Genomic DNA, 23,800 nt, shown 5'->3' with positions numbered 1-23,800 from the left:
TGTGCCCTTGTTGCCAAGAAGGCTAATGGCATTTTGGGCTGTATAAGTAGGGGCATTGCCATGAGATTGAGGGACGTGATCATTCCCCTCTATTCAACATTGGTGAGGCCTCATCTGGAGTACTGTGTCCAGTTTTGGGCCCCACACTACAAGAAGGATGTGGAAAAATTGGAAAGAGTTCAGTGGAGGGCAACAAAAATGATTAGGGGGCTGGAGCACATGATTTATGAGGAGAGGCTGAGGGAACTGGGATTGTTTAGTCTGCAGAAGAGAAGAATGAGGGGGGATTTGATAGCTGCTTTCAACTACCTGAAAGGGGGATCTAGACTGTTCTCAGTGGTAACAGATGACAGAACAGGGAGTAATGGTCTCAAATTGCAGTGTGGGAGGTTTAGGTTGGATATTAGGAAAAACTTTTTCACCAGGAGGGTGGTGAAGCACTGGAATGGGTTAGCTAGGGAGGTGATGGAATCTCCTTCCTTAGAGGTTTTTAAGGTCAGGCTTGACAAAGCCCTGGCTGGGATGATTTAGTTGGGGATTGGTCCTGCTTTGAGCAGGGGGTTGGACTAGATGACCTCCTGAGGTCCCTTCCAACCCTGATATTCTATGATTCTCATGACAGTTTTGAGAGAATTAAAGCACTCTGAAGGCAAAGCCCATGAGTAGTGGAGAAAACAGTGTTGTCTTAACTCTGCATTTCCAAGTGAATTCCTTGCTTATTTTGTACCACCACTGCTGCCTCAACCCTCATGGAGACCTATGAGAAGTGACTCCTGGAATTTCATTTCTTTGTAACCAAATGTTGTGGGGGGACTTGGAGGCTATGGTGGGGGCAGCCGTTTTTCCAAGTGGGTTTGAACTAGAATTGATCAAAACGCTCCTGAGGAAATGGGGGTTTGTTGACATTATTCTCCACAAAAAATATTTACTTGTTGACAACTAGCAAACAAGCTTGTGGTGAAATTGAATTTTCTGCTTTAGGTTTTGGAAAAGCAAAAACTTTCAGATTATTTTGGAGGCAATGTGGGGTTTTCATTTCTCTCACTTTGTCCTGTCTACTTTTTTGGGGCGAGGTGATGGGGGATGGAAGGCTGGAGACAGCTTAAACAAACTGCTCCAGAAAGGAGCCTTCTAAAAATACTTGCTTTCAAAAACTAAAACAAAATCTTTCACTTTAAAATATTTTAATGAAATTTTTTTGTTAAAACAAAGAATCTCACTCACCCTTGTGAAAAATGTTGATTCTTCACAAAATGGCCATACTCTATCAGACCAATGGTCCATCGAGCCTGATATCCTGTCTTCCGACCGTGGCTGGTCCCAGATGCTTCAGAGGGAATGGATAGAATGGGGCAACTTATCGAGTGATCATCTCCTGTTGGCCAGTCCCTGCTACTGGCAGTCAGAGGCTTAGGGACACCCGGAGCATGGGGTTGTCTGACCATCTTGGCTAATAGCCATTGATGGACCTATCCTCCATGAATTTATCTAATTTTTTAAACTCAATTATACTTTTGGCCTTCACAATATCTCCTGGCAATGAGTTCCACAGGTTCACTGCGTGTTGTGTGAAGAAGTACTTCCTTATGTTTTAAGGCTGCTGCCTATTAATTTCACAGGGTGACCACTGCTTCCTCTGTCATGTGAAGGGGTAAATAACACTTCCTTATTCACTTTCTCCACAGCATTCATGATTTTGTAGACCTCAATCATATACCCCCTTAGTCGTCTCTTTTCCAATCTGAACGGTCCCAGCCTTTTGAATCTCTCTCTTCAATCCAATCTAATTTAAATCTGCTCTCTCAGAACCCTGCTGTCTCCGGGCATGGATGCTGATTTCAAACAGGCACTGGTGCTCAAACCCTAAATGCAGTCGTAGAAAAGTGTTGACACATTGGAGGGGTTTCATGGAAGAACCATGAGGATAATTAAAGGATTGAAAACGTGTTATAGGGACAGACTGGAGGAGCTCAATCTATTTAGTATAAACTATAGTTACTTAGTGTAACACTCTGTCCCCCTCTAGCGGTAGCTAGGCCAACTAGCGCTTCTGCCTGCTACAGCTTTTGGCTCTTTTAGCGAGGGGCAGAAGAGGCTCATGAATTAAGATCCAGAGCGTTAGGATATAGATATTCAGGCCTGTCTGCAAAGGCCTATACTTTAAGAATTTACGTGTATTCTTATCACTTAGCTAGTTATAGAGGTATAAAAGAAAGAATCAAAATCACTGTCTGTCTGTGTAAGGGCCTTTTCTTACTGTAACAGTCTGAGGCCTGGTTCTTAGGCTAAGGCCTTTGGCTAAGCAGCAGAGGCCAGCCATAAACTGGGAAGTGTTTGGTCACATCCTCACATTCCAAACTAGTCACATTGAAATAAGGTGCTGTTGGGCTGTTAGGAATACAATCCTGTCCTGATATTCCTATCACCTCCAGAGAAAGGGAAGAGCCTAGAAGATGTAAAAGGAAACTTAGTTTAATAGTATCCTGTCTGGCAAGAACTCACTTATCAATAGCTGGGATGTGAAATCCTCATTTCTGTATTGTTCTATCGCTGTAGTCTCCACTTCCCTATTGTTTGTCTGTATAATCTCTGTCTGGTTCTGTAATTGTTTCTGTCTGCTGTATAATTAATTTTGTTAGGTATAAACCAATTAAGGTGGTGGGATATAATTGATTAAATAACCATGTTACAGTATGTTAGGATTGGTTAGTTAAATTTCAGTAAAATGATTGGTTAAGGTATAGCTAAGCAGAACTCAAATTTTACTATATAGTCTGCAGTCAATCAGGAAGTAAGGGGGGGAATGGGAACAGGGACTGGGGGTGGGAGAACTGGAATCATGCTTTGCTAAGGGGGGGTGGGATTGGGAACAGGGAATGGGAACCGGGAGACAGGCAGGGCTCTGTGGTGTCAGAGCTGGGAAGGGGGACACTGAGGAAGGAAACTGGAATCATGCTTGCTGGAAGTTCACCCCAATAAACATCAAATTGTTTGCACCTTTGGACTTTGTGTATTGTTGCTCTCTGTTCATGCGAGAAGGACCAGGGAAGTGAGAGGGTGAAAAAATAAGCCCCCTAACACAGAGGTCAAAAATTCAATCCCTGCTCCTGACAACTGCACCCAACGGCATCAGTGTTACATTAATGTAAAGAAAAGATTATGGGGTGACTTGATTGCATTCTATCAGTACCTATATGGAGTACATAAACTTGAAAATTAAGGGCTCTTCAGTCTAGCAGACAAAGACTAACAAGATGCAGCGGGTGGAAGTTGAAGCAAAACAAACTCAGACTAGAAATAAGATGCATTTAAAAAAAAAATAAAAACAGCGAGGGTAACTAACCATCGGAACAATTTACCAAGGGCTGTGGTGGATTCTCAGTCACTAGCAAATTAAGTCAGGATTGGAAGCTTTTCCTAAGGAAAATAAAAAAGATGGAGAAAAGTTGTTCTCTGTTGCCACAGAGGGAAGGATAAGAGGAAATGGGTTCAAACTAAAGCATGGCAGATTTAGATTAAACCTCAGGCAGAGCTTCCTAACTATAAGAACAGGCGGACAGTGGAACAGACATGCCTAGGGAGGTTGTGGAAGCTCCTTCATTGGAGGTTTTCAAAAAGAGTCTGGCCAGCCACCTGTTTTGGATGGCTTAGACACAACAAATCCTTCATCTTGGCAGGGGGTTAGAGTAGGTGACCCTCCTTGCGGTCCCTTCTAACCCTATGGTTCTATGATCTGTGCTAATTCAAACAGTAATGAATTCAGGACAATCCTGTGGCCTGTGCTAAGCAGGACATCAGACTAGCTGATCACAGAGGTCTCTTCTGGCCTTGGAATCCATTCTAGGTGGATGTTGCTGGCAGTAACTGTGAGAGTTGGTGTCTCTCTCTTACACTGTAATGTCTGCAGTGATTGTATATGGGGCTGTGATCCATCCGTCTCCACTCCAGGCCCCAGCACTGGTTATTCTAGGAGTAGTGTGTGTGTGTGTGTGGGGGGGGGGGGATGATGGTTGCTGGTGGGGTGCAGGGAGGTAGCTGTACACTAGCAGAATTGGGGGGGAGGGATAGCTCAGTGGTTTGAGCATTGGCCTGCTAAACCTAGGGTTGTGAGTTCAATCCTTGAGGGGGCCATTTAGGGATCTGGGGCAAAAATCTGTCTGGGGATTGGTCCTGCTTTGAGCAGGTGGTTGGACTAGATGACCTCCTGAGGTCCCTTCCAACCCTGTGGTCTCCTGGCCACAAAACCAAACCCACAAGGTTTACTGGTTGCCCATGGCTGATGGGGTTGCTCCCAGAGAGAAGCCTTGTAAATCAACAGGCACTTGCAGCAGCAGCTTCCCCCAGCTGGGTCGCCTGGCCTGGCCTGGAAGGGGCAAGGGCTGGGATTGCAACAGGTTGGTGGGGGCGGCTCTTGGACGGGCATAGAGAAATGTTGCCGTCTATTGGGAAGTGAAGAGGCTGCCTGGGGCCGAGGTGTTTGCCCACCTGGGAGGTGTGTTGGGTGGGGGCAGACACAGGAAATGGCCCTGTGATTAGGCTGCTTGGGGGGAGCGCTGTGGCATAGGCACAACACCAGCCCCTGCCCCCTCAGTAGATAATTATCACCCTGGGTGTGACTGCCTGAATAACTGTCCCAGGGGGTGAAGGCTGTGTGTGGGGAGTGGGGTACTTGCCTCGGTGGGGAGACAGAGTGTTGTGTGGGGTCAATTGGGAGAGCTAGGGGTGGGGGGAGATGTGTGTACATCCTGGAGGAGATGGGGAGGGGGCAGCTCTCCAGGAATGGCTGGTGGTTGTGATAATCTCTCCCTGAAGGCCAAAGGGTAGTGGAGTGGGTGGGGGAGAGAGGGGTGATCTCCCTGGCGTGGCCATCTTGGTATATGTCTCTTTCCCTGGTGGCCCTCCCCAACATATTCACATCTCCAGAACTTCAGATCCCCCCAGCCACCCTGCAGCCACTCATTCCCATCTCCTGGAGCCGCCCAGCCCCACAGGGAGCTGTGTGGCTTGGCCCCCAGATGGGCCATGCCCCTTGGCTCCTGAGGCACTGTGACCTTCCCTGGGCTGGATGGGAGCTGACAGGCCCCTTCCTGCCTCAGGCTCCCCATGCAGGGGCATGGTGACTGTGCAGGGAAGCATGTGTTGAGTTGTGTTGAAAGCTCCTTCTCTGTGGTAAGCATCCGGCAGCCCCACAGGAGGTTGGGACACTTCCTGGCAGGCCTCCAAGGAGACACGGGGGATCAGATCAGTCTGGGGGGAGCAGCAGGAGAACCAGGCATAAAGCTGGTGATTAGTACCCACACTGGGAGCCTGGAGCCCACCTCTGCACCAGGACAGAGAGACCCAGGTGAGTGTGGGGGGGGAGATATGGGTGGGGTGTGTGTGTCAATGGGGAGGGCAGTGGATAGGATGAGGGGTTTGGGGGCTGGATCACTAGAAGAAGGGGTGACTGGCCTGAGGGGGGTGAAGGACCCTCTGTGACAGGACAGGACCCCTGGCCCTCATTCCCCCGGCCAGAGGAGTCTCTCATCCTGGGACCCCTAAATCTGTGCCCCTATCACAGTCTCCTCTGCTTCCAACTTGTCTCCTAGCTAGAGACCAGCCTGTTCGCCCTCCCTTGGGGCTTCCCCCACAGGGATCAGGCAGATACTCCTGGGGGTGCCTCTCTCATGAGGGGGCTGCATGGGCTGGGGTGAGGGAAGATGACTCTGCTCCATGTTCTCCTCAGATTGACACTACCCCATTACTCTCTTTACTCTCTTTGCAGGCTCGTTTTCAGGAGTCCACGAGGGGGTTGTTCTGTGTCACCACGCCTGGGGGCCGCCATGTCGGAGCTGGAATCCCTGCTGCACAGCTTCCTCGGGGTGCAGCCCAGAGTCTTTGGGGTGAGGCCTTTCCCGGGGAGAGACAGAGCTGGGGCTTTCTTCCCATGTCTCCTGCCTTGGCCTCCCTGATGTTCCCTCCACCCACAGCTGGGGCAGAGCCCCCAGACCTGGCTCTGTGGGCAGTGGGGACCCAGCTCCTTAGCCACCCCCTAGAGATGAGGGTGACACCCTGGGGGATGTGGAGAAGGTAGGTGGGGATCCAGCAGTGCCACTACCTGCTCTGGGTATAAGGAGAGGCCAATCTTCTCCCGGCCCTGCTCCTCTGCTGCCAGGACTCCAATGACCCATCTAAGGATCTTGAGTGCTCTGGGTCTTGGGGCTCTACACTGGCCCATAGGGCTACATGGGCTCTGATAAGACTTGAAACTCAGAAGAGTGGGGGCAAGTAAATGCCCATGTGGTTTATCAGCACACAGCCCCCCACCCCGGCCCTGATGCCTGGCTCAGCAAGGCTGGCTTGTGCTCCCTGCATTCCAAGGGATGGCATCCCTGCACGTTGATATCTGACTGACATCCTTAGTGACTGCGATGCTCCCAGCCCCCTTGCCAATGGCTGCAGTGTCTCTCGTTGCCAGGCGGTGCTAGTGGTGGTGGGGCTGCTGCAGGTGGCCTTCGGAACCCTCTTCGTCATCGACAACTGCGCTTACACGGATAGTGTCGGCATCCACTTCTTCCCAGGAATCCTGGTAAGAGAATGAGTTGTCTCAGCTACCCCTGCTGGCCCACCCACCTCTGCCAGTGCCCTTCAACCCTGACCTATAGCCCCCCTGCCCTGGGCTCCCCACATGCAGAACTCCGGTGCCCCTCAATCCCAGCCCTGCCCCTTCTGCAGCTCTGCTGAGGCCCTGAAGTGCCGGCCCTGCTTTCCTAGTGCTGAGTAGCTGTCTCTCCTCCAAAGCCCTGAGTGTTACTACTTGTGCTCTGACTCTTTTCCCTACAGTTATTCTTGGCTGGCATCATTGCCATCACTGCTGACAGAGCACCTAGCATGGCCCTGGTGAGTGACCAATTCTGTTCCTCCCTCTCTCTCTCTCTCTCTCTCTCTCTCTCTCTCTCCTCTATCTCACTCCCTTGGGCACCATGTTGATCCATAGCAGCTGTGATAAATGGGGGTGGGAGGGAGGGTAGCTTCCTTTTGTGGACACCCAGCCAGCCAGTTAGCTAGAGAATCCCTTTTGGTAGCTGTTCTCTACTTGCTTTACCTGTAAAGGGTTAAAAAGTCTGACTGCATGCATAGGTAAAGGGAAGTGAGTGGGCACCTGACCAAAAGAGCCAATGGGACGGCTAGAACTTTTGAAATTCCCAAGTGCGCCTTCCTGGGTACCAAGGGGTTTTGCATTTGGGTGGTGGCAGCATCTACCCATCCAAGGTCAGAGAGAAGCTGTAACCTTGGGAGTTTAATACAAGCTTGGAGTAGCCAGTATTCATTTTTAGAATCCTTGCGGGCCCCCGCCTTCTGCACTCGGTATGCCAGAGTGGGGAATCCGCCTTGACGTGGGGGCAGAGGTGGGATCATTTTGACCCAGAAGCACAGACCTCAGGATTTTAAAAGGACACATTTTTCCTTTTGGCTTCTTGAAAGCCAGGGAGGTTGTTTTTCTTTTTCTTTGCTGCCTGAGGGGGAACAGGCATACAAAGGGTTCTAGCCTGCAAAGCCAGCTAGTCCAACAAGCAGTTTATTTTTTTTTCTAGCTTTGTGGCAACGAAATAGTTAGGCTAGAGTAGGGCAGCCTGTGCATGAGGCACCGAAACCTTAGAAAAACTAGTCTTCCCAAAGCGGCACGCCACGGAGAAGACAGACCCAGATCAAGCCCAGACATCCAGCTCCATGATGGAAATGCAGGGAGTGGATGGGGGACGGGGAACTTCCCAGGACTGAAGGGTCAGCCCTTCCCCAACCGAGATCCAGGTGCCAAGATGGAGGGATGCCCTTAACGCAGACTGAGTTCTGACTGTGGAAGACAGGAATTTTGTCCTATAGATGATGCACTTGGAAGCGGAGCAAAAATGAGAGGCAAAGCGCTTGGAGTTGGAAGTGGAGGAGAAAAGAGAGGTGAAATGCTTGGAAATGAAGTGCTTGGAGGCAGAGTTAGAGTTGAAGCTCTTAGAGCTGGAAAGGGCTAAGCTGGGTCCACCAGGTAACCCTAACAGTCCTTCTCCAGGTACTGCTCCCCATTCCAAGAAATTCCCCACATACTAGGTAGGCGATGATATAGAGGCCTTCTTAGAAAATTTTGAAAGGGCCTGCCTTGGGTACAACATCCCTACAGACCACTATATGGTGGAGTTGAGGCCACAACACAGTGGACCCTTAGCAGAGGTGGCAGCTGAAATGCCTAAAGAACACATGAATGAGTATGAACTTTTTAAACAAAAGGCCAGAATTAGGATGGGGCTAACACCTGAGCATGCCCGTCGGCGGTTCAGAGCCCTAAGGTGGAAACCAAATGTGGCATTTTCCCAATGCCTACCACATTGTAAAAAATTGGGATGCCTGCATATCAGGAGCAAATGTTAAATCTCTGGAAGATCTGTGTCTCCTAATACAAATGGAGCAGTTCTTAGAGGGTGTTCCTGAGGAAATAGAAAGGTACATCCTAGATGGGAAGCCCAAAACTGTAATCGAGGCGGGGGAGATCAGAGGCAAATGGGTGGAGGTGGCAGAGAAGAAGAAAGCTAGTAGCAGTTGGTGGGGATACCAGAAGGGGCAACCCAAGACGATACCCCACCATCGGGGTCAGCCCAAAGTCCCACCTTGCAAGGAGGAGCCCTCCACACATCCAGGGAGACCCCAGATGCCCTCTTGTCCCACCACCCCACTCTCCAACCACCCACCTCACCCCAGCCCACAGTCAGCTGGGAGATGCTTTAAATGTAATGAGCTGGGGCATGGGAAGGCCAACTGCCCCAAGAGCACCAGCTGACTGCAACTCATCACCCCTGGATCCCACCGAGAGCCGTCAGGCCCAGATGCCTTGCAAATACCCCCAGAGTGAAGGGAAACTGTGAGTGTGGGCGGGAGGAAGATTACTGCATGGAGACACACTGGAGCACAGGTGTCAGCTATCCACCAATCCCTGGTGGACCCCAAATTCATCGACCCAGAAGCCCAGGTGATGGTGCAACCCTTTAAGGGCAACTCTTTTTAACTTGCCTTCAGCCAGGTTGCTTGTCCAGTACAAGGGCTGGTCAGGAATATGGACTTTTGCAGTCTATGACGATTATCCCATTCCCATGCTGCTGGGAGAAGACTTAGACAACTATGTGAGGCTACAAAAAGGGTGGGGATGGTCACCCACAGCCAGGCTAAACAGGCCTCCACACCGAACTCCATTCCTGAGCCTCCTACAGGGACCCAGCCAGAGGTGGTGAAACCAGTCCAGAGTCTGACAGCAGTTGTAGATCCAGTTCCTGGGACCCAGCCGGAACCAGCCCAAGGATCAGAACTGGTGGAACAGTCAGCACCAGAGCCTGTGCGTGCAATCCCACCAGAGTCAGCGAAGCCAGCACCAAAGGGCGCCAGAAAGCCTGCACCTGTAGCAGCAGCTACACCAGTGCAAGAAGCTCAACCGGAGCCTGAAATACAACCCAGTGCACCAGCGGAGAGTGGTTCACACTCAACGGAGACACCCCCATCACCTGCATCACTTCCAGTGGGACCAAGCCCAAGTCCACAACCCAGCAAGGAACTAATGTCTCCAGCATCAAGGGAGCAGTTCCAGGCAGAGCAGGAAGCAGATGAGAGACTCAAGGGAGCTTGGATGGCAGCACGGAGTGACCCACTGCCTCTCAGCTCTTCCAATAGGTCCAGGTTTGTTATAGAAGAAGGACTCTTATACAAGAAAACCCTTTCTGGTGGGCACAAGGAGGACTGGCATCCTCAGAGACAGTTGGTAGTTCCAACTAAGTATAGGAAAAAGCTCTTGAGCTTAGCCCATGATTGCCCTAGTGGCCATGCTGGGGTGAACAGGACCAAAAACCATTTGGGGAAGTCATTTCACTGGGAGGGAATGGGCAAAGACATTTCTACCTATGTGCGGTCTTGTGAGATGTTTCAGAGGGTGGGAAAGCCCCAAGACCAGGTCAAGGCCCCTCTCCAGCCACTCCCCCCATAATTGAGGTTCCCTTTCAGCATGTAGCTGTGAATATTCTGGGTCCTTTCCCTAAGAAGACACCCAGAGGAAAGCAGTACATACTGACTTTCATGGATTTTGCCACCCGATGGCTGGAAGCAGGAGCTCTAAGTAACACCAGTGCTAAAAGCATGAGCCAGGCATTGGCAGACATTTTTTCCAGGGTAGGTTGGCCCTCAGACATCCTTACGGATTCGGGAACTAGCTTTCTGGCAGGGACCATGAAAGGTCTTTGGGAAGGTCATGGAGTGAACCACTTGGTGGCCACCCTTACCACCATCAAACAAATGGTCTAGTGGAGAAGTTTAATGGGACTTTGGGGGCCATGATATGTAAATTCATGAATGAGCACTCCAATAATTGGGACCTAGTGTTGCAGCAGTTGCTCTTTGCCTACAGGGCTGTACCACATCCCAGTTTGGGGTTTTTACCCTTTTTCAACTCGTTTATGGCCACAAAGTTAAGGTCCATTACAGTTGGTGAAGCAGCAATGGGAGGGGGATACATCTGCTCCAGGAACTAACATTTTGGACTTTGTAACCAACCTGAAAAACACCCTCAAGGACTCTCTAGCCCTTGTTCAAGAAAAGCTACAGGATGCTCAACAAGAGCAAAAGGCCTGGTATGACAAACATGCCAGAGAGCATTCTTTCAGAGTAGGTGACCAAGTCATGGTCCTAAAAGCGCTCCAGGCCAATAAGATGGAAGCATCGTGGGAGAGGCCATTTATGGTCCAAAAGCACCTGAGAGCTGTTAATTACCTCATAGCATTCCCAGGCCCCATCCTAAAACCTAAAGTATACCATGTTCATTCTCTAAAGCCCTTGTATTCCCGAGAAATCAAGGTTCTCCAGTTTACAGCCCAGGAGAGAGTTGACGCTGAGTGGCCTGAAGGAGTCTACTATAAAGGAAAAAGCAATGGTGGCGTAGAAGAGGCCTTTCCATCACCCTTGGACATAAGCAGCGATAGCAAATCCAGGAGCTGTGCACCAGCTTTGCGCCAATGTTTTCAGCCACCTCAGGACGGACAGAACAGGAGTACCACTCCATTGACACAGGTGATGCTCGCACAATTGAAGCCCAACTCTACCGGATGGCTCCTCAAGCCAAAACTGTGATAGAAAGGGAGATCAAGGACATGTTACAGATGGGTGTAATCCACCCCTCTGAGAGTGCATGGGCCTCTCCAGTGGTTCTTATGCCCAAACCAGATGAGGAAATCTGCTTTTGCCTGGACTACCGTAAGCTAAATGATGTAACTCACCCAGAAAACTATCCCATGCCACACACAGATGAGCTATTGGAGGAACTGGGACATGCCGAGTTTATCTCCACCTTAGACTTAACTAAGGGGTACTGGCAAGTGCCACTAGATGACCCAGCCAAGGAAAGGTCAGCCTTCATCACCCATGTAAGGCTGTATGAATTTAATGTGCTCCCTTTCGGACTGCGAAATGCACCCGCAACCTTCCAGAGATTGGTAGATAACCTTCTGGCTGGATTTGGGGAATTTGCAGTTGCCTACCTTGATGATGTGGCCATATTCTCAGATTCATCGGCAGAACACCTGGAATACCTCCAAGCTGTCTTCCAGCGCATAAGGGAGTCAGGATTAACCGTTAAGGCCAAGAAGTGTCAAATAGGCCTAAACAGGATAACGTACCTTGGACAACGGGTGGGTCAAGAAACTATCAACCCCCTACAGGCTAAAGTAAATGCTATCCAAAATTGGCCAGTTCCTAAGTCAAAGAAGCAGGTCCAATCCTTCTTGGGCTTGGCTGGGTATTACAGATGATGTGCACCACACTACAGCCAAATTGCCACCCCACTGACCGACGTAACCAGGAAAAAACAACCAAATGTAGTTCAGTGGACTGAGAAGTGTCAGAGAGCCTTTAACCAGCTTAAGGCAGCCCTTACATCTGACCCTGTACTGAGGGCCCCGGACTTTGACCAACCTTTCGTCGTAACCACAGATGCGTCTGAGTGTGGGGTAGGAGCAGTTTTAATGCAGGAAGGACCAGATCAACAATTCCATCCTGTCGTGTTTCTCAGCAAAAAACTTTCTAAAAGGGAAAGCCACTGTTCAGTCTCCGAAAAAGAATGTTATGCCATTGTGTATGCTCTGGAGAAGCTACGCCCATACATTTGGGGACAGCGGTTCCACCTGCAGACTGACCATGCTGCACTGAAGTGGCTTCACACAGTCAAAAAGACAACAAACTTCTTCAGTGGAGTTTAGCTCTTCAAGACTTTGATTTTAAAATACAACACATTTCATGAGCCCTAACAAAGTGGCTGATGCACTCTCCCGGGAAGGTTTCCCAGAATCAGCTGGGTAAAAATGTCCCTGTATTTTACGTCATTGTAGTCCTTGCAATGTGAAAAATACAGTTTGGTTCTTCATGAAATTAGCAAAATTAAAGATGCATGTATCTTATTAACTTGGTTTCCTAAACCTCCAGGAAGAAATCCCAGCCGGTGTGGACCCAACCTGAACCAGGCTGGCCAGCACTGTCTATGATTTGGGGGGACGTGTGATAAATGAGAGGGGGGTACCTTCCTTTTGTGGACACCCAGCCAGCCAGTTAGCTATAGAATCCCTCTTAGTAGCTGTTCTCTACTTACTTTACCTGTAAAGGGTTAAAAAGTCTGACTGCATGCATAGGTAAAGGGAAGTGAGTGGGCACCTGACCAAAAGAGCCAATGGGATGGCTAGAATTTTTTAAAATTGCACGGGGGGGGGGGGACTTCCTTTGTGTCTGTTGTGGTTCTCCGGAGAAGAGGGAAACAGGGCAGCAGTTATGCTGTGAGAAGCTGAAGGCCAGGTATGAAAATCATACCTAGAATTGCTTATTTGGAACCCAGATATGTAAGAGGATCAGAAAATGTCTAGAAAAACACGATTAGGTTTATTTTGTTTATTTCTTATGGCTTGTGGATTCCTCTGTGCTAACCCCAGATGCTTTTGTTGCTTGTAACCTTTAAGCTGAACCCCCCAAAAAACTATTTGGGGTGCTTAATTTTTGAAATTGCTCTTTTTAAAAATCTAGCAATAGTCTGAGTTTTCAGATGTATTTTATTTCTTTTTGTTTTTAATGAAATTTACCATTTTTAAGAACAGGATTTGGATTTTTTTGTCTTAAGAGGTTTGTGCATGTTTTTAGTTAGCTGGTGGCAACAGCTGATTTCTTTGTTTTCCTTTCTCAGCTCTTCCCTGGAGGGGAGGTGAAAAGGCTTGAGGGTACCCCACAGGAAGGAATTCCCAAGTGCTCCTTCCTGGGTTCCAAGGGGTTTTGCACTTGGGTGGTGGCAGCATCTACCCATCCAAGGTCAGAGAGAAGCTGTAACCTTGGAGGTTTAATACCAGCCTGGCGTGGCCAGTATTAATTTTTAGAATCCTTGTGGGCCCCCACCTTCTGCACTTGAAGTGCCAGAATGGGGAATCAGCCTTGACAGCAGCATTGCTCATAGTTCTGCTGTCTTCCAGATGAAGGCCTGTCTGGTGATCCAGATCATTGCTGCAGCTGTTGTCATGGTGATCAACTTCCTCTACCTGAGGGACCTGCTCTCCTATCTCAGTTTTGCCTGTGATCTCCAGGACCAGCTCCAGAATTGCCGTGTGCATGATCAGATCATGGTGGGTCCCCCGCAATCCCGTGTCCAGCCCTGCCTTGTTTTGGGAGGCCATTGACTGTTTTCTGGGGGAGGTATATGATCCTGGGGGATTCAGCCTCCATCTTTTATGCCTGGACTTCCACTCCACCCCCTCAGTTGCTATAGATCTGAAGGCCAGAGTAGACTATTGTGATCATCTAGTCTGACCTCCCACATAGCATAGGCCAGAGAATGTCATGTCTTAGGTTCTTCTCTCACCCCATTACTATAGTATCTGAATACCTTACATGCTTTAATGTATGGATCCTGGGAGGCAGGGCTGTGCTATTATCTCCATCTTACAGACGGGAAAGGCTAACTCTCATCACGCCTAAATACTCATGAGGATCTGGGCCTAAGTGACTTGCCATAGATCACACAGGACATGGATAGCAGAGCCAGGGATGGTTGGACCACCCTTCCTCTCCCAATAATTGGACTTTACCCAATAATTCCTGCCCAGCTGAACCTAATACCTTGTTGGTTGAATTGCAGCATCTATCTTAGAAAAGGATCCAGTCTCAATTTAAGAACTCCAAGTAGTGGAGATTTCAGTCCATGGGAAGCCGTCCCAACGGTCCAGTGTCCCAAGATAGGCACCCCCCACCACTAAAGCCACTGGATAGCTGCAGAGACTTGTGGGGGTTTTGTTTTCAAAATCCTGCTCAATTCTTCTTTTCCTCCCACCCCAGTTTGTGTTGGAAAATCTGTGGGATAGTCCCTCAATGCCCCTGACATGAATAGGATGGTTGGCTTTTGGATTGGAGGTTACTAGAAATCGTTGACTTTTATTCGTCTGATCATTCGGTGTTTTCAAACAATTCTACTGACTTTATGCAATGTGCCTCTGAAGCTGCATGTCTAAGTTAGTGCAACCTGGGACTCAGGGGAGCTGGATTGAAGAAACCTTGTGGTTAAGGCACTGATCTGGAAGCCAGGAGTTCTGGGTTGAGTTTCTCAGTCTGCCACAAACTTTCTGTATGACCTTGGACAAGTCACTTCATCTCTCGGTGCCTCAGTTCCCCATCTATAAAACGGGGATAACAGTCCTTCCGGTCTCCCAGCTTTTGCCTGTCTTGACTATTTAGATTGTAAGATCTTTGGGACACAGATCATCCCTTACAATCTACTCTTAGCACAATGGGATCCCAAGCTTATAGGTCCTACTGTAATATTAAATCATAATCATAGTCTGGTAAAGTGTCCAGCACATATTAGGTGCTGCATAACTAATAAATGAATGATGACTATTAAATATTCACACAGTGTAGAATTCCTATGGTGTACATTTCCTATAGTCCCCGGCATCACTTACAAGGGGGCTGGATGAAGCTCTTAAGAAGATATTGCAGTAGTATAAGGGACCATCCCCCACAGACTGCCTGTGGGGATGGATGTAGTTGTGTAGCTATAGTTTCTATGATGGTTTCCAGGGAATTTTCTGTAACTCTCTGTCCCTGGTCTGTTCTCTAGGTCTACTGCACAGGCATGCGGGGCATTGCACTGTTCACAGCGACTCTGGGGTTGTGCCTCACTGTTTCTCTGGCAGCATTTGGATGCAAAGTTGTCTGTTACCAGAACTCTGAAGATGATGTGGTAATTAAACAGCAGCTGAATAGGGGAGAAGGGGAAGAGAGATAGAATAGGAAAATGGGGATCTTTATTTTAACAAAATAGCTATAACTGAAGACAAACACTGCTCCAGTTCCAGCTTTGTCTCTCTTGTTGACTGCAGGCTACACTTTGCTTGAAACTTTATACAGAACATACACCTAGTGGCTGAGTAATATGCTACACATAAATTATATCATTACACAGACAGTGGGCAAAAATGGAGGGAGGCCTGGGGTGAAGTTCCTAGGTACAGTGCCTTTTTATAGCAGGGCAATCAGGATAGGTGGGTGCTGGGAGGAAGCAGGATGGCAGCCTGGGGTTGGGTTTCATCACTGCTGTATGTGTGGATTACTCAGCACACTGTGTTTCATTTCTTTTCCAGCCCATTGTTGCCCTTAGCTCTCATGAGGAAAAAGCAGATCCTGAGTGAGAGGGGGCCCCTTTCGTGCCACCAGCCTGAGTGACATCACCAGACAGGTCCCCCAATGGACATGCCAGTGGTTCCCCCTGCCCCGAGCAAGTGCTGCTTCACTTCTGAGCAATAACCCATGGCAAGGGGTGGGGCCAAGTACCCAAGCAGTGCAGGATTCTGTGCCAAGGGGCACAGCCAGGCAGACCTTCTCCCTAGTAGAGATTGGCAGATTCCCCACCAACCCCTGCCCCAGTGACTATTCCCACTGGCTTCTCCACCCAGCAGGCAAATGGCCTGGATTCTTCCCTGGTCAATAAATGGCCTCTATTTCCCCACCTGGGTACAATTAAAAACTACCCAGCTAGGCAAAAATACAGGCCACTGACCAAATGGATCAGAACACTTCCATGCCCCTGGGCCCCCTGAGCCACTCAACTCCAAAGGAATGAGAAAGGATGGGGTTATCCACCAGAACAAAGCCACTGGGCCATTTGCAGCCCTGGCCTAGGGAGATGCCCCTACACTGACTTCAAAGGGAGTCTGAACCCATTTACACCCGGACTGAATTTGACCTGTTTTGTCACCACATCACATGATAGTGCATTTTCCCCCATATAGGACCTGTTCGTATAGGGCAGCACCATCAAAAGTGGGTGTATGCAGGGATAATAGGAATGGTGGTACTTGGTGAGTGTGTCTTCAGAGACAGACACAGGCATCAACTTGACCTGGGTTATTGCTGATCTAAATTGTCTCTTGCTTTCATTTTTTAAAACAAATTAAACATTTCATTAAACCCCAGAATTCCTTCTATTTCTGGTGTATCAGGAAAAAGATCTTCCATGGATGCAGTGTCTCCCATCCCGATGGATGCCACAGTCCTGACTTCAGAATGGTTCTATACACTAGAGCTGAGCAAACATTGGAATTTCCATCATGTAGGAAGTTCTGACAGTTTGATGCTTGTTTCCATCCAAATCAGGACAAAATATTAATTCTTCACTGAACATGAAGTTCTGAAAAATTTTAATTCAGAAATGTCTAAACACTTCCTTTTGCCATTTGCTATTGAACTGTTTTGAGATACTTCAGTGTTTACAGCATCTGCCTTAGATGCTGTAGTGCCTCATGGGAGTTATAGTTTGGATGCAGGATGCCCTAATTCTTCTTTATGAGCTTTGTTCCCTTGCTGGACTACTCTTCCCATGATGCATCATGCAGCTTGGTTAGAGGGGTGGCTGAGTTGCATCATGGGAGATGTAGTCTGTCCAAGGTACCTGGCCCATGGAGGAGAATTGGAGAATGAGGCACTGTAGTGCCATAGGCAGACCTAATTTAATGTCAAACTATCACAAAACAAAACTTTGCTTCAGTTCAACGACCTGAAATGTGTTGATTAGGGTTGAAATGGTCCAAAATTAAATGTTTCATTTTGATTTTTCTGACAGAACTGAAAAAATTCAGCAGAAATCAAAATTTTTCCACAGATAATTTAGATTTTGTAGAAACTGTTTTCTGTCAAAAACCCCCTTGAAAATTCCTAACCAGCTGTAATATATACCTTTCATATGGAAAGCCAATGGTGAAGGATAGAATCCTGTCATTGTGGTTACCCCTGTCACAGAACCCATAAATTTTGCCATTGATAAGGACCCTGTGGCTGTGCATTAGCAGGTTGTTAGTTCACTTTGATTTAGTCCTGTTTCTAAGAGGACTAGATCAAAGCAAACTAACCAACTGTTAATGCGTGGAAGCTGACCTTATTTTTTTGTTGCATGAGCACAGTATTTAATGCTTTTTTTTTAAACCGAGACTGTGCTGTGACTGATACTATCTTGTCATGGTAAAATTATGCATCTGTACCAATGGCATATTATACTGCTCTACAGCCAAAATGCTTCTGAAATAAATGTAGTCAAACTTTACTAATTCTGGGTCACTGAGAACGAAAATGATGCTTAAAATTGTTGATTGGCTCTAGTTTTCAAGATATGCTATTGGGTCAGTATATACGACCCTTGACTTGGGAATGGCGGAGGATAAGTGAGTTATAAAGGGAAGGGATCTCAATTTAAACCAGAAATGACTAAAATACATCTTTGACTGGATCTATGAATAAATCTATGACTGGGTTTGGACAGTACTTGCTTTTTAGGCAAAACAATGAATGATGCAATCTGAAGCTGGTATTGCGTCATCCATGATATGAATTGCATCATGTTATTCCTAGAAGTCATGGATGATGCAATCATAACGAAGCTTACATCACTCTGCTGAACAAATTGCCCTATATCAGCTCTAGAAATCATACAGTGTCGTGCTCTCTTATTTGTCAGTGTTTGATTTTGCAAAGGGACACATTTCTGTTTAGCCAAAGTGAGCAGAGATGCTTCGTACTTGTGTGAACAGTGCAGATAACTTCTGCTATGTTTGTGGTGAAGTGACTTTTGCATCACAAAAGCGCAGTATAACCACTATGGTTAAGAAAGCCTATCACCTTTATTTTGGCTGCAAAATTGGAGATCAGGACAAGAGGTGGGCCCCACACATCTGCTGCAACACTTGTGCAACAAATCTTCGCCAGTGGTTGAACAGGAAAAGGAAATCTATGCCTTTTGCAGTGCCAATGATTTGGAGAGAGCCAACAGATCATACCAGCAATTGTTACTTCTGCATGGTGCCTCCAGTTGGGAAAGGTGTGTCAAAGAAGAAAAAGTGAACTGTGCATTATCCAAACATTCCATCAGCTATACGCCCAGTACCCCACGGAGAAGGACTGCCGGTTCCTGATGCACCAGAATCATTCTCACTTGAGTCAGACGAGGAAGAGGAAGAGGATGAAACTTCTGGTCCTGAACCATCAATGTCACAGGACCCACATTTTCTCCCATCCTCCTCCTCTGAACCACACCTCATAACACAAGGTGAACTGAATGACCTTGTCAGGGATTTGGAACTACCCAAGAGTAAGGCAGAGCTGTTGGGCTCCAGACTACAGCAGTGGAATCTCCTGGCAGGTGATGTTAGGGTTTCCATGTTCCGTGACCGTCAAAAGGATCTTGTCCCATTCTTCTTCATGGAAGGTGATCTTGTATCCTGCAACAACATCGATGGTGTGATGGCAGCCCTCAACATCGTTCACGATCCAGATGAGTGGAGACTGTTCATTGATTCATCGAAGACGAGTCTTAAAGCTGTTTTACTGCAGAATGGCAATGTTTTGCCATCAATTCCAGTTGGTCATGCAGTCCATATGAAGGAAACCTATGACAACATGAAACAACTTTTGAGGTGCATAAACTATGACCAACATCAGTGGCAGCTTTCTGGCGATTTGAAGGTTGTTGCTCTCTTGCTTGGTCTGCAGACTGGATACACAAAGTACTGCTGTTTTCTCTGCGAATGGGATAGTCGTGCAAGAGATTCCCACTACATCAAGAAAGATTGGCCACTCCAACAGTCATTGGAGCCTGGGAGGAAAAGTGTTCAGCATCCACCACTTGTTGAATCAAGGAAGATTTTGTTACCAACCTTACACATCAAGCCGGGTCTGATGCAGAACTTTGTCAAGGCCATTGACAAAACACAAGCAGCTTTCAAGTACCTCCGTGGAAAATTTCCAAGGTTAAGTGAAGCTAAGATAAAGGAAGGTGTCTTTGTTGGTCCTCAGATTCGTGAACTTCTTCGAGATGATGCATTTGACCGTGCACTGCGAGGCAAGGAAAAGACGGCATGGAAAGCCTTCCAGTTAGTGGCAATAAATTTTCTCGGAAACAACAGGGCAGACAACTATAGGTTGTTGGTGGAAAACCTCCTCAAGGCATACAAAAGCCTTGGTTGCAACATGTCACTAAAGATACATTTTTTGCACTCTCATCTAGATTTTTTTCCACCGAACTGTGGAGCAGTGAGCGACGAGCACGGCGAGCCATTTCACCAGGACATTGCAACAATGGAGAAACGCTATCAGGGCAAATGGAGCCCATCAATGCTTGCAGACTATTGCTGGACAGTGACAAGAGATGCTCCATTTAATGAATACAAGAGACAAGCCAAGAAGCGCTGAGTAGACACTGAATAGGACTAAACTATGTATATAATAGTTTTTTGCCTTTTGTTTCATAATAAATTTTATTTATATAACCTTTTTGCTGATTTTTAAAGTGTTACATAAACAGGACAGGTGAAATATTATCATGTAAAGCAACCATAAACACATGAAAAGACCTAGGTTTACAATTTATGATTAAAACTCTACTATCTACACAATATACATAGACATAAAATGTAAAAACTTAAATATCTTAGAAACAGTAGCCAATCAGTTGTTTTAATTGTCATATTTGAATTCAGCACATCAAAATACATAATAAATAGCACATTTTATCTCTGAAGCAGACGACTTCTCAAAAATTGTAGACCAGTGTTACAGATGCTGAGTTTTGCATTCAGTCAGGAAGTGCCAGAGTTTTAGACTGCAAGCTCCCCAGGCATGCATTGTCTCTTTATCTGTACCTGTCTGCCACCTAGCACTACAGAACTGACTCTGAGTAAGGTATGTGGCTGCTACCCTGATATACTTCTTTAATGAGAAGAGAATTCAGAATCTCTCATCTTTCTTCACGTGCATGAAGCTGCAGTCAGCAAGACAGGAAATGACACGGACAGACAGCAGTATTCTGCGACTGGCATGCAGCCACCACAGTTATTGTGGACACTATGACAATCAGGATCCATCTCTCAGACTCTTTGCAAAAGAAATGGGCATGAGCAACGTTGGCCTAGATTTTACCCTGCCCCTTGTGGTCAAAGGATGAAAACATCAGTGATCATTGCTTTCCCTGGATCATTCTGAGGCTATATAGGGCCCTGCTTAGTACCCAGTGTACGTTAGGGCAGCTCTGAGGTTCCTGAACTTATGCTTTGCTTCCATGGCCCGAGGCAGCTGAGAATATCCATCAGGTGGTGCACTCTGGCCACATGCCTGCCTCTCCCCTGATCTTCCCCCTCGCAGGGGCTGGGAGCCTATCTGGTGTAGCTCCTCCATACAGCTCTGTGCCATGGGGAGGCAGGCTCGCACCAAGACAAGGAGAGCTGGATATAAAGCATGCTCTGTTTGGGGGAGGGGAGGTCTGGCTACAGAACCAACTCCCACAGGGGATCACTGCAAAACCTTCCTCCTCAGAAAAGCTTTTCCAGCTGGGAAGGGATAATTTATATACCCCATCCTGGCTTTGAAAGGGTTAATTGGCATGAGGCCAATTAACTCATCTGGCTGCCCCTGCAGGCCTAATTAAAAATGATGCCCAGCTGGAGAAGAAGCTGCAAAGTGGTGACTATAGTGTGACCAGTTGTCCTGATTTTCTAGGGACAGTCCCGATTTTTGGGTCTTTGTCTTATATAGGCTCCTATTACCCCCCACCCCTGTCCCAATTTTTCACACTTGCTGTCTGGTCACCCCTAGGTGACTATAAAGAAAGGAAGCACGGATTAGGCGGAGGCTGCTGGGGCAGAGGGAAAGAATGGTACAGTCCCTCTCTGGGGATGGGTAACTAGGGAGATCAGGAGGGTCAAGGGGGAAGCCCAGGGGGAGAGTGAGACAGCACTGGGATCCTTTTCTGAGTTAGAGAAGTCTGGTAGGAGGCTAGCAGAAGCAGGCTGTGGTGGTGAGCCCTGATAATAGGGCAGGCTTTGAACTTCCAGGGAGAGAACCCTGGGGCGTTTCAACAGAGGAAGGGACATGAGGTCAAGCCTAGGGAGGGCAGAAGCAGGTTTACATTTGTACTTCAGTTTGGGATTTTGGTGGGGGAGGGTCCTGAGAGAAGGGTGAACTTCAAGAGGGGGAGGAGAAGGCCTGGAAAAGAGGCTGTTGTAGGAAGAACTCCAGGCAGGTAGCAGCAAGGAGGCTGAAGGAGCAGACCTTGGGCGGGCGGGTGGGTTATAGGATAAAGATTGTGTGACATTCCCTGACATTAGAGGGTAAGGACTTTTGAGAGCTCTGACATAAGGACCATGGGGCCCACAGCAAACACAAGGAGTGGGAATATTATTTGTTAAACTTTCTGTTACCCAAAAAGCGGTGGAACTAAAATGTAGCCTGATTGAGTTGTGAGAAGATATGGACCACAGTGGAACTGGAGCAACCATGGACATGGGATGCTAGAAACAAAAGAGCTGCTACACCATGCCCACCCATGAGGGGGTGCACCTGCTGTGAGTCAAGTCTTCTACACCGCCATAAGAATGATGCTTGTCCAACAATCAAAACTCCCCTACCCAAAGCAGAGTTTGGACCCTCTCAAGGGAGAGGTGCCAAACTCTGTTTCTCTATTGCAATCAATTTTACATGGAAAGTAACCAGATACCAGGGTGATGAGTGGTAGCATAAAACTTTAAGATAGCTCTATTGTAGAGGATAATGGAATCCTCCTGGGGAATTAGTGGCACTGAATAACATCATGGCTAGAAAACGTGATGGTTTTTTGCAGGGGGGCTAGAACTGGCCAAAAAAGGGAGTGTGGTAGCAGTACAATGCAGATCTCATAGCCCAGGGAGCAGCCTGTGACAGCTGTTGTCAGTCGAGGGGATCTGGCTACGGAACTATTAGCCAGATGAGATCAAGCTAAGCCGGAGTCTGACTCTTTGGGAAATGTTGCAAAACATTCCTCTTTGGGGAAGCCGTTCCACCCTGAGTGATGGTCCCAACACAAACACTCCCTTTTCTTTCCAGCCCCTCTCCCACTAAACAATAAAACCCTGTCCCAAGCAGAGTTTTTAACCCTAAAAATAGAAAAGTGCCAGTGACCCCAGGAAATCTGCTAGGGATTTTATTATTTATTTCATGTGGACAGTACTCAGATGCCACAATGATGGGCGGCAGAATAAACCCCTAAAATAGATTCAATAGATTTATTCAAGGGGATAATAGAATAATATATACATAACAACAGCTGTATCTATGCCATACCAAGAGTCCTAGACCACTGTGATATCAGAGGTAACTCAACCAATCACCAATCTTATTCTACAGATAATTTGCATACAACAATTTCATTGGTTGCATAGATGGTGGCTTACTTGGCCCAGCTGCACAGTTCTTCAAAAACATCCATACAACAACACAACTAGCACACGCAATAACCCGAAACACGTAAAGCCTCTCACTGTAGCACACCCCCATCGTTCATCACCCGCACAAATCAGCACAAATTTTCTAGCACAACACAACCCGCAAACAAATCAACACAACCAGCACACACAATAAACTTGAGTGGCACAGCTGTGGGTCATTACAGGGCGGGGGCGGGGGCCCAATAAATGGCATTGATGAAAGAATATATCACCCCAGGAGGCATTGATAGGGAGGGGTTGGTTAGAATCACACAATTAGCCCACAAAGAGAGCGTAGCAGGTATGAGCTACACTTCTTGTAGCCAAGACAAGCAAGAGGGGAGGGAAGGAAAGGAGCATTTTGCAGCACTAGGGAGAAATGTTTACATCTATTATGAAATGAACTGAGAACAGGAATAAGCCGTGAGCCAGGGACCAGACTGACTGAGCCCTCAGAGTTGCAAGGTTTCAGAGGTTCTCAATGAACCCTATCACAAGAAGAGAGTTACCAGTGAAAGCCAAATGCTGTGTGTTATGGATCCTGGGGATGGCCCACTCTAGCCATGTGATGGCCACTTACCGATCCTAGTGATGATGCAGAACCCAATAGGCCTCACACGGCAGGAGTGAGATTAAAGCCTAACCCATCAGTGGGAGCATGTGGCAGGCACGTGTGCTTTTGGAGAGTGGGGGTTACACCCCTACAAAATCTGTGGCTGGAAATGGCTTTCCAGTAGAGCCCTGTGAATAATCCTTTTTTTTTTTTGGTTCACTGGCTGTACCAAAATGTTGGGGTGGGGGGATTCACTTTGGATTGAACCACAACAAAAATAATTTCAACATTTTTGGCAAACCACAAAGTCAGGAAAAATATCATTTAGAGTTGAATGGAAGGTTTCATATAACCAATGTTGTTTCATCTTTGAGCTATTATTTTTTAAGAGTTTCCTAATTTTTTAAAAAGGAGATCAGTTAAGTTATCAGAAAAGGTG

At 47.4% G+C, this 23,800-nt stretch overlaps 1 protein-coding gene across 1 annotated transcript; it reads left to right on the top strand.

The window, feature by feature from the left end:
* The first annotated feature begins 5,268 nt into the window (after window positions 1-5,268).
* On the top strand, window positions 5,269-15,716 carry LOC135877087 (membrane-spanning 4-domains subfamily A member 4A-like). The gene is made up of 7 exons (XM_065402437.1): window positions 5,269-5,344; window positions 5,765-5,882; window positions 6,458-6,568; window positions 6,823-6,879; window positions 13,506-13,655; window positions 15,146-15,268; window positions 15,669-15,716. Exons 2-7 carry the CDS (start codon window positions 5,823-5,825, stop codon window positions 15,714-15,716), a joined length of 549 nt encoding a protein of 182 aa, XP_065258509.1. The 5' UTR covers window positions 5,269-5,344; window positions 5,765-5,822.
* The last annotated feature ends 8,084 nt before the right edge of the window (window positions 15,717-23,800 follow it).

The sequence above is a fragment of the Emys orbicularis genome, chromosome 4 (assembly GCF_028017835.1).
Source record: "Emys orbicularis isolate rEmyOrb1 chromosome 4, rEmyOrb1.hap1, whole genome shotgun sequence".
Lineage (NCBI taxonomy): Eukaryota > Metazoa > Chordata > Testudines > Emydidae > Emys > Emys orbicularis.
The sequence above is the reverse complement of the archived record's forward strand: the minus strand, read 5'-3'. Positions and strand labels throughout refer to the sequence as shown.

What these genes read in the sequence shown, in the direction of transcription:
- LOC135877087 (XM_065402437.1), top strand. Translation starts at nt 5,823, where the DNA reads ATGTCGGAGCTGGAATCCCTGCTGCACAGCTTCCTCGGGGTGCAGCCC. An exon ending in GTGTGCATGATCAGATCATG is followed by an intron (nt 13,656 to 15,145) that starts GTGGGTCCCCCG and finishes TCTGTTCTCTAG; the next exon opens with GTCTACTGCACAGGCATGCG. An exon ending in AGAACTCTGAAGATGATGTG is followed by an intron (nt 15,269 to 15,668) that starts GTAATTAAACAG and finishes TTTCTTTTCCAG; the next exon opens with CCCATTGTTGCCCTTAGCTC.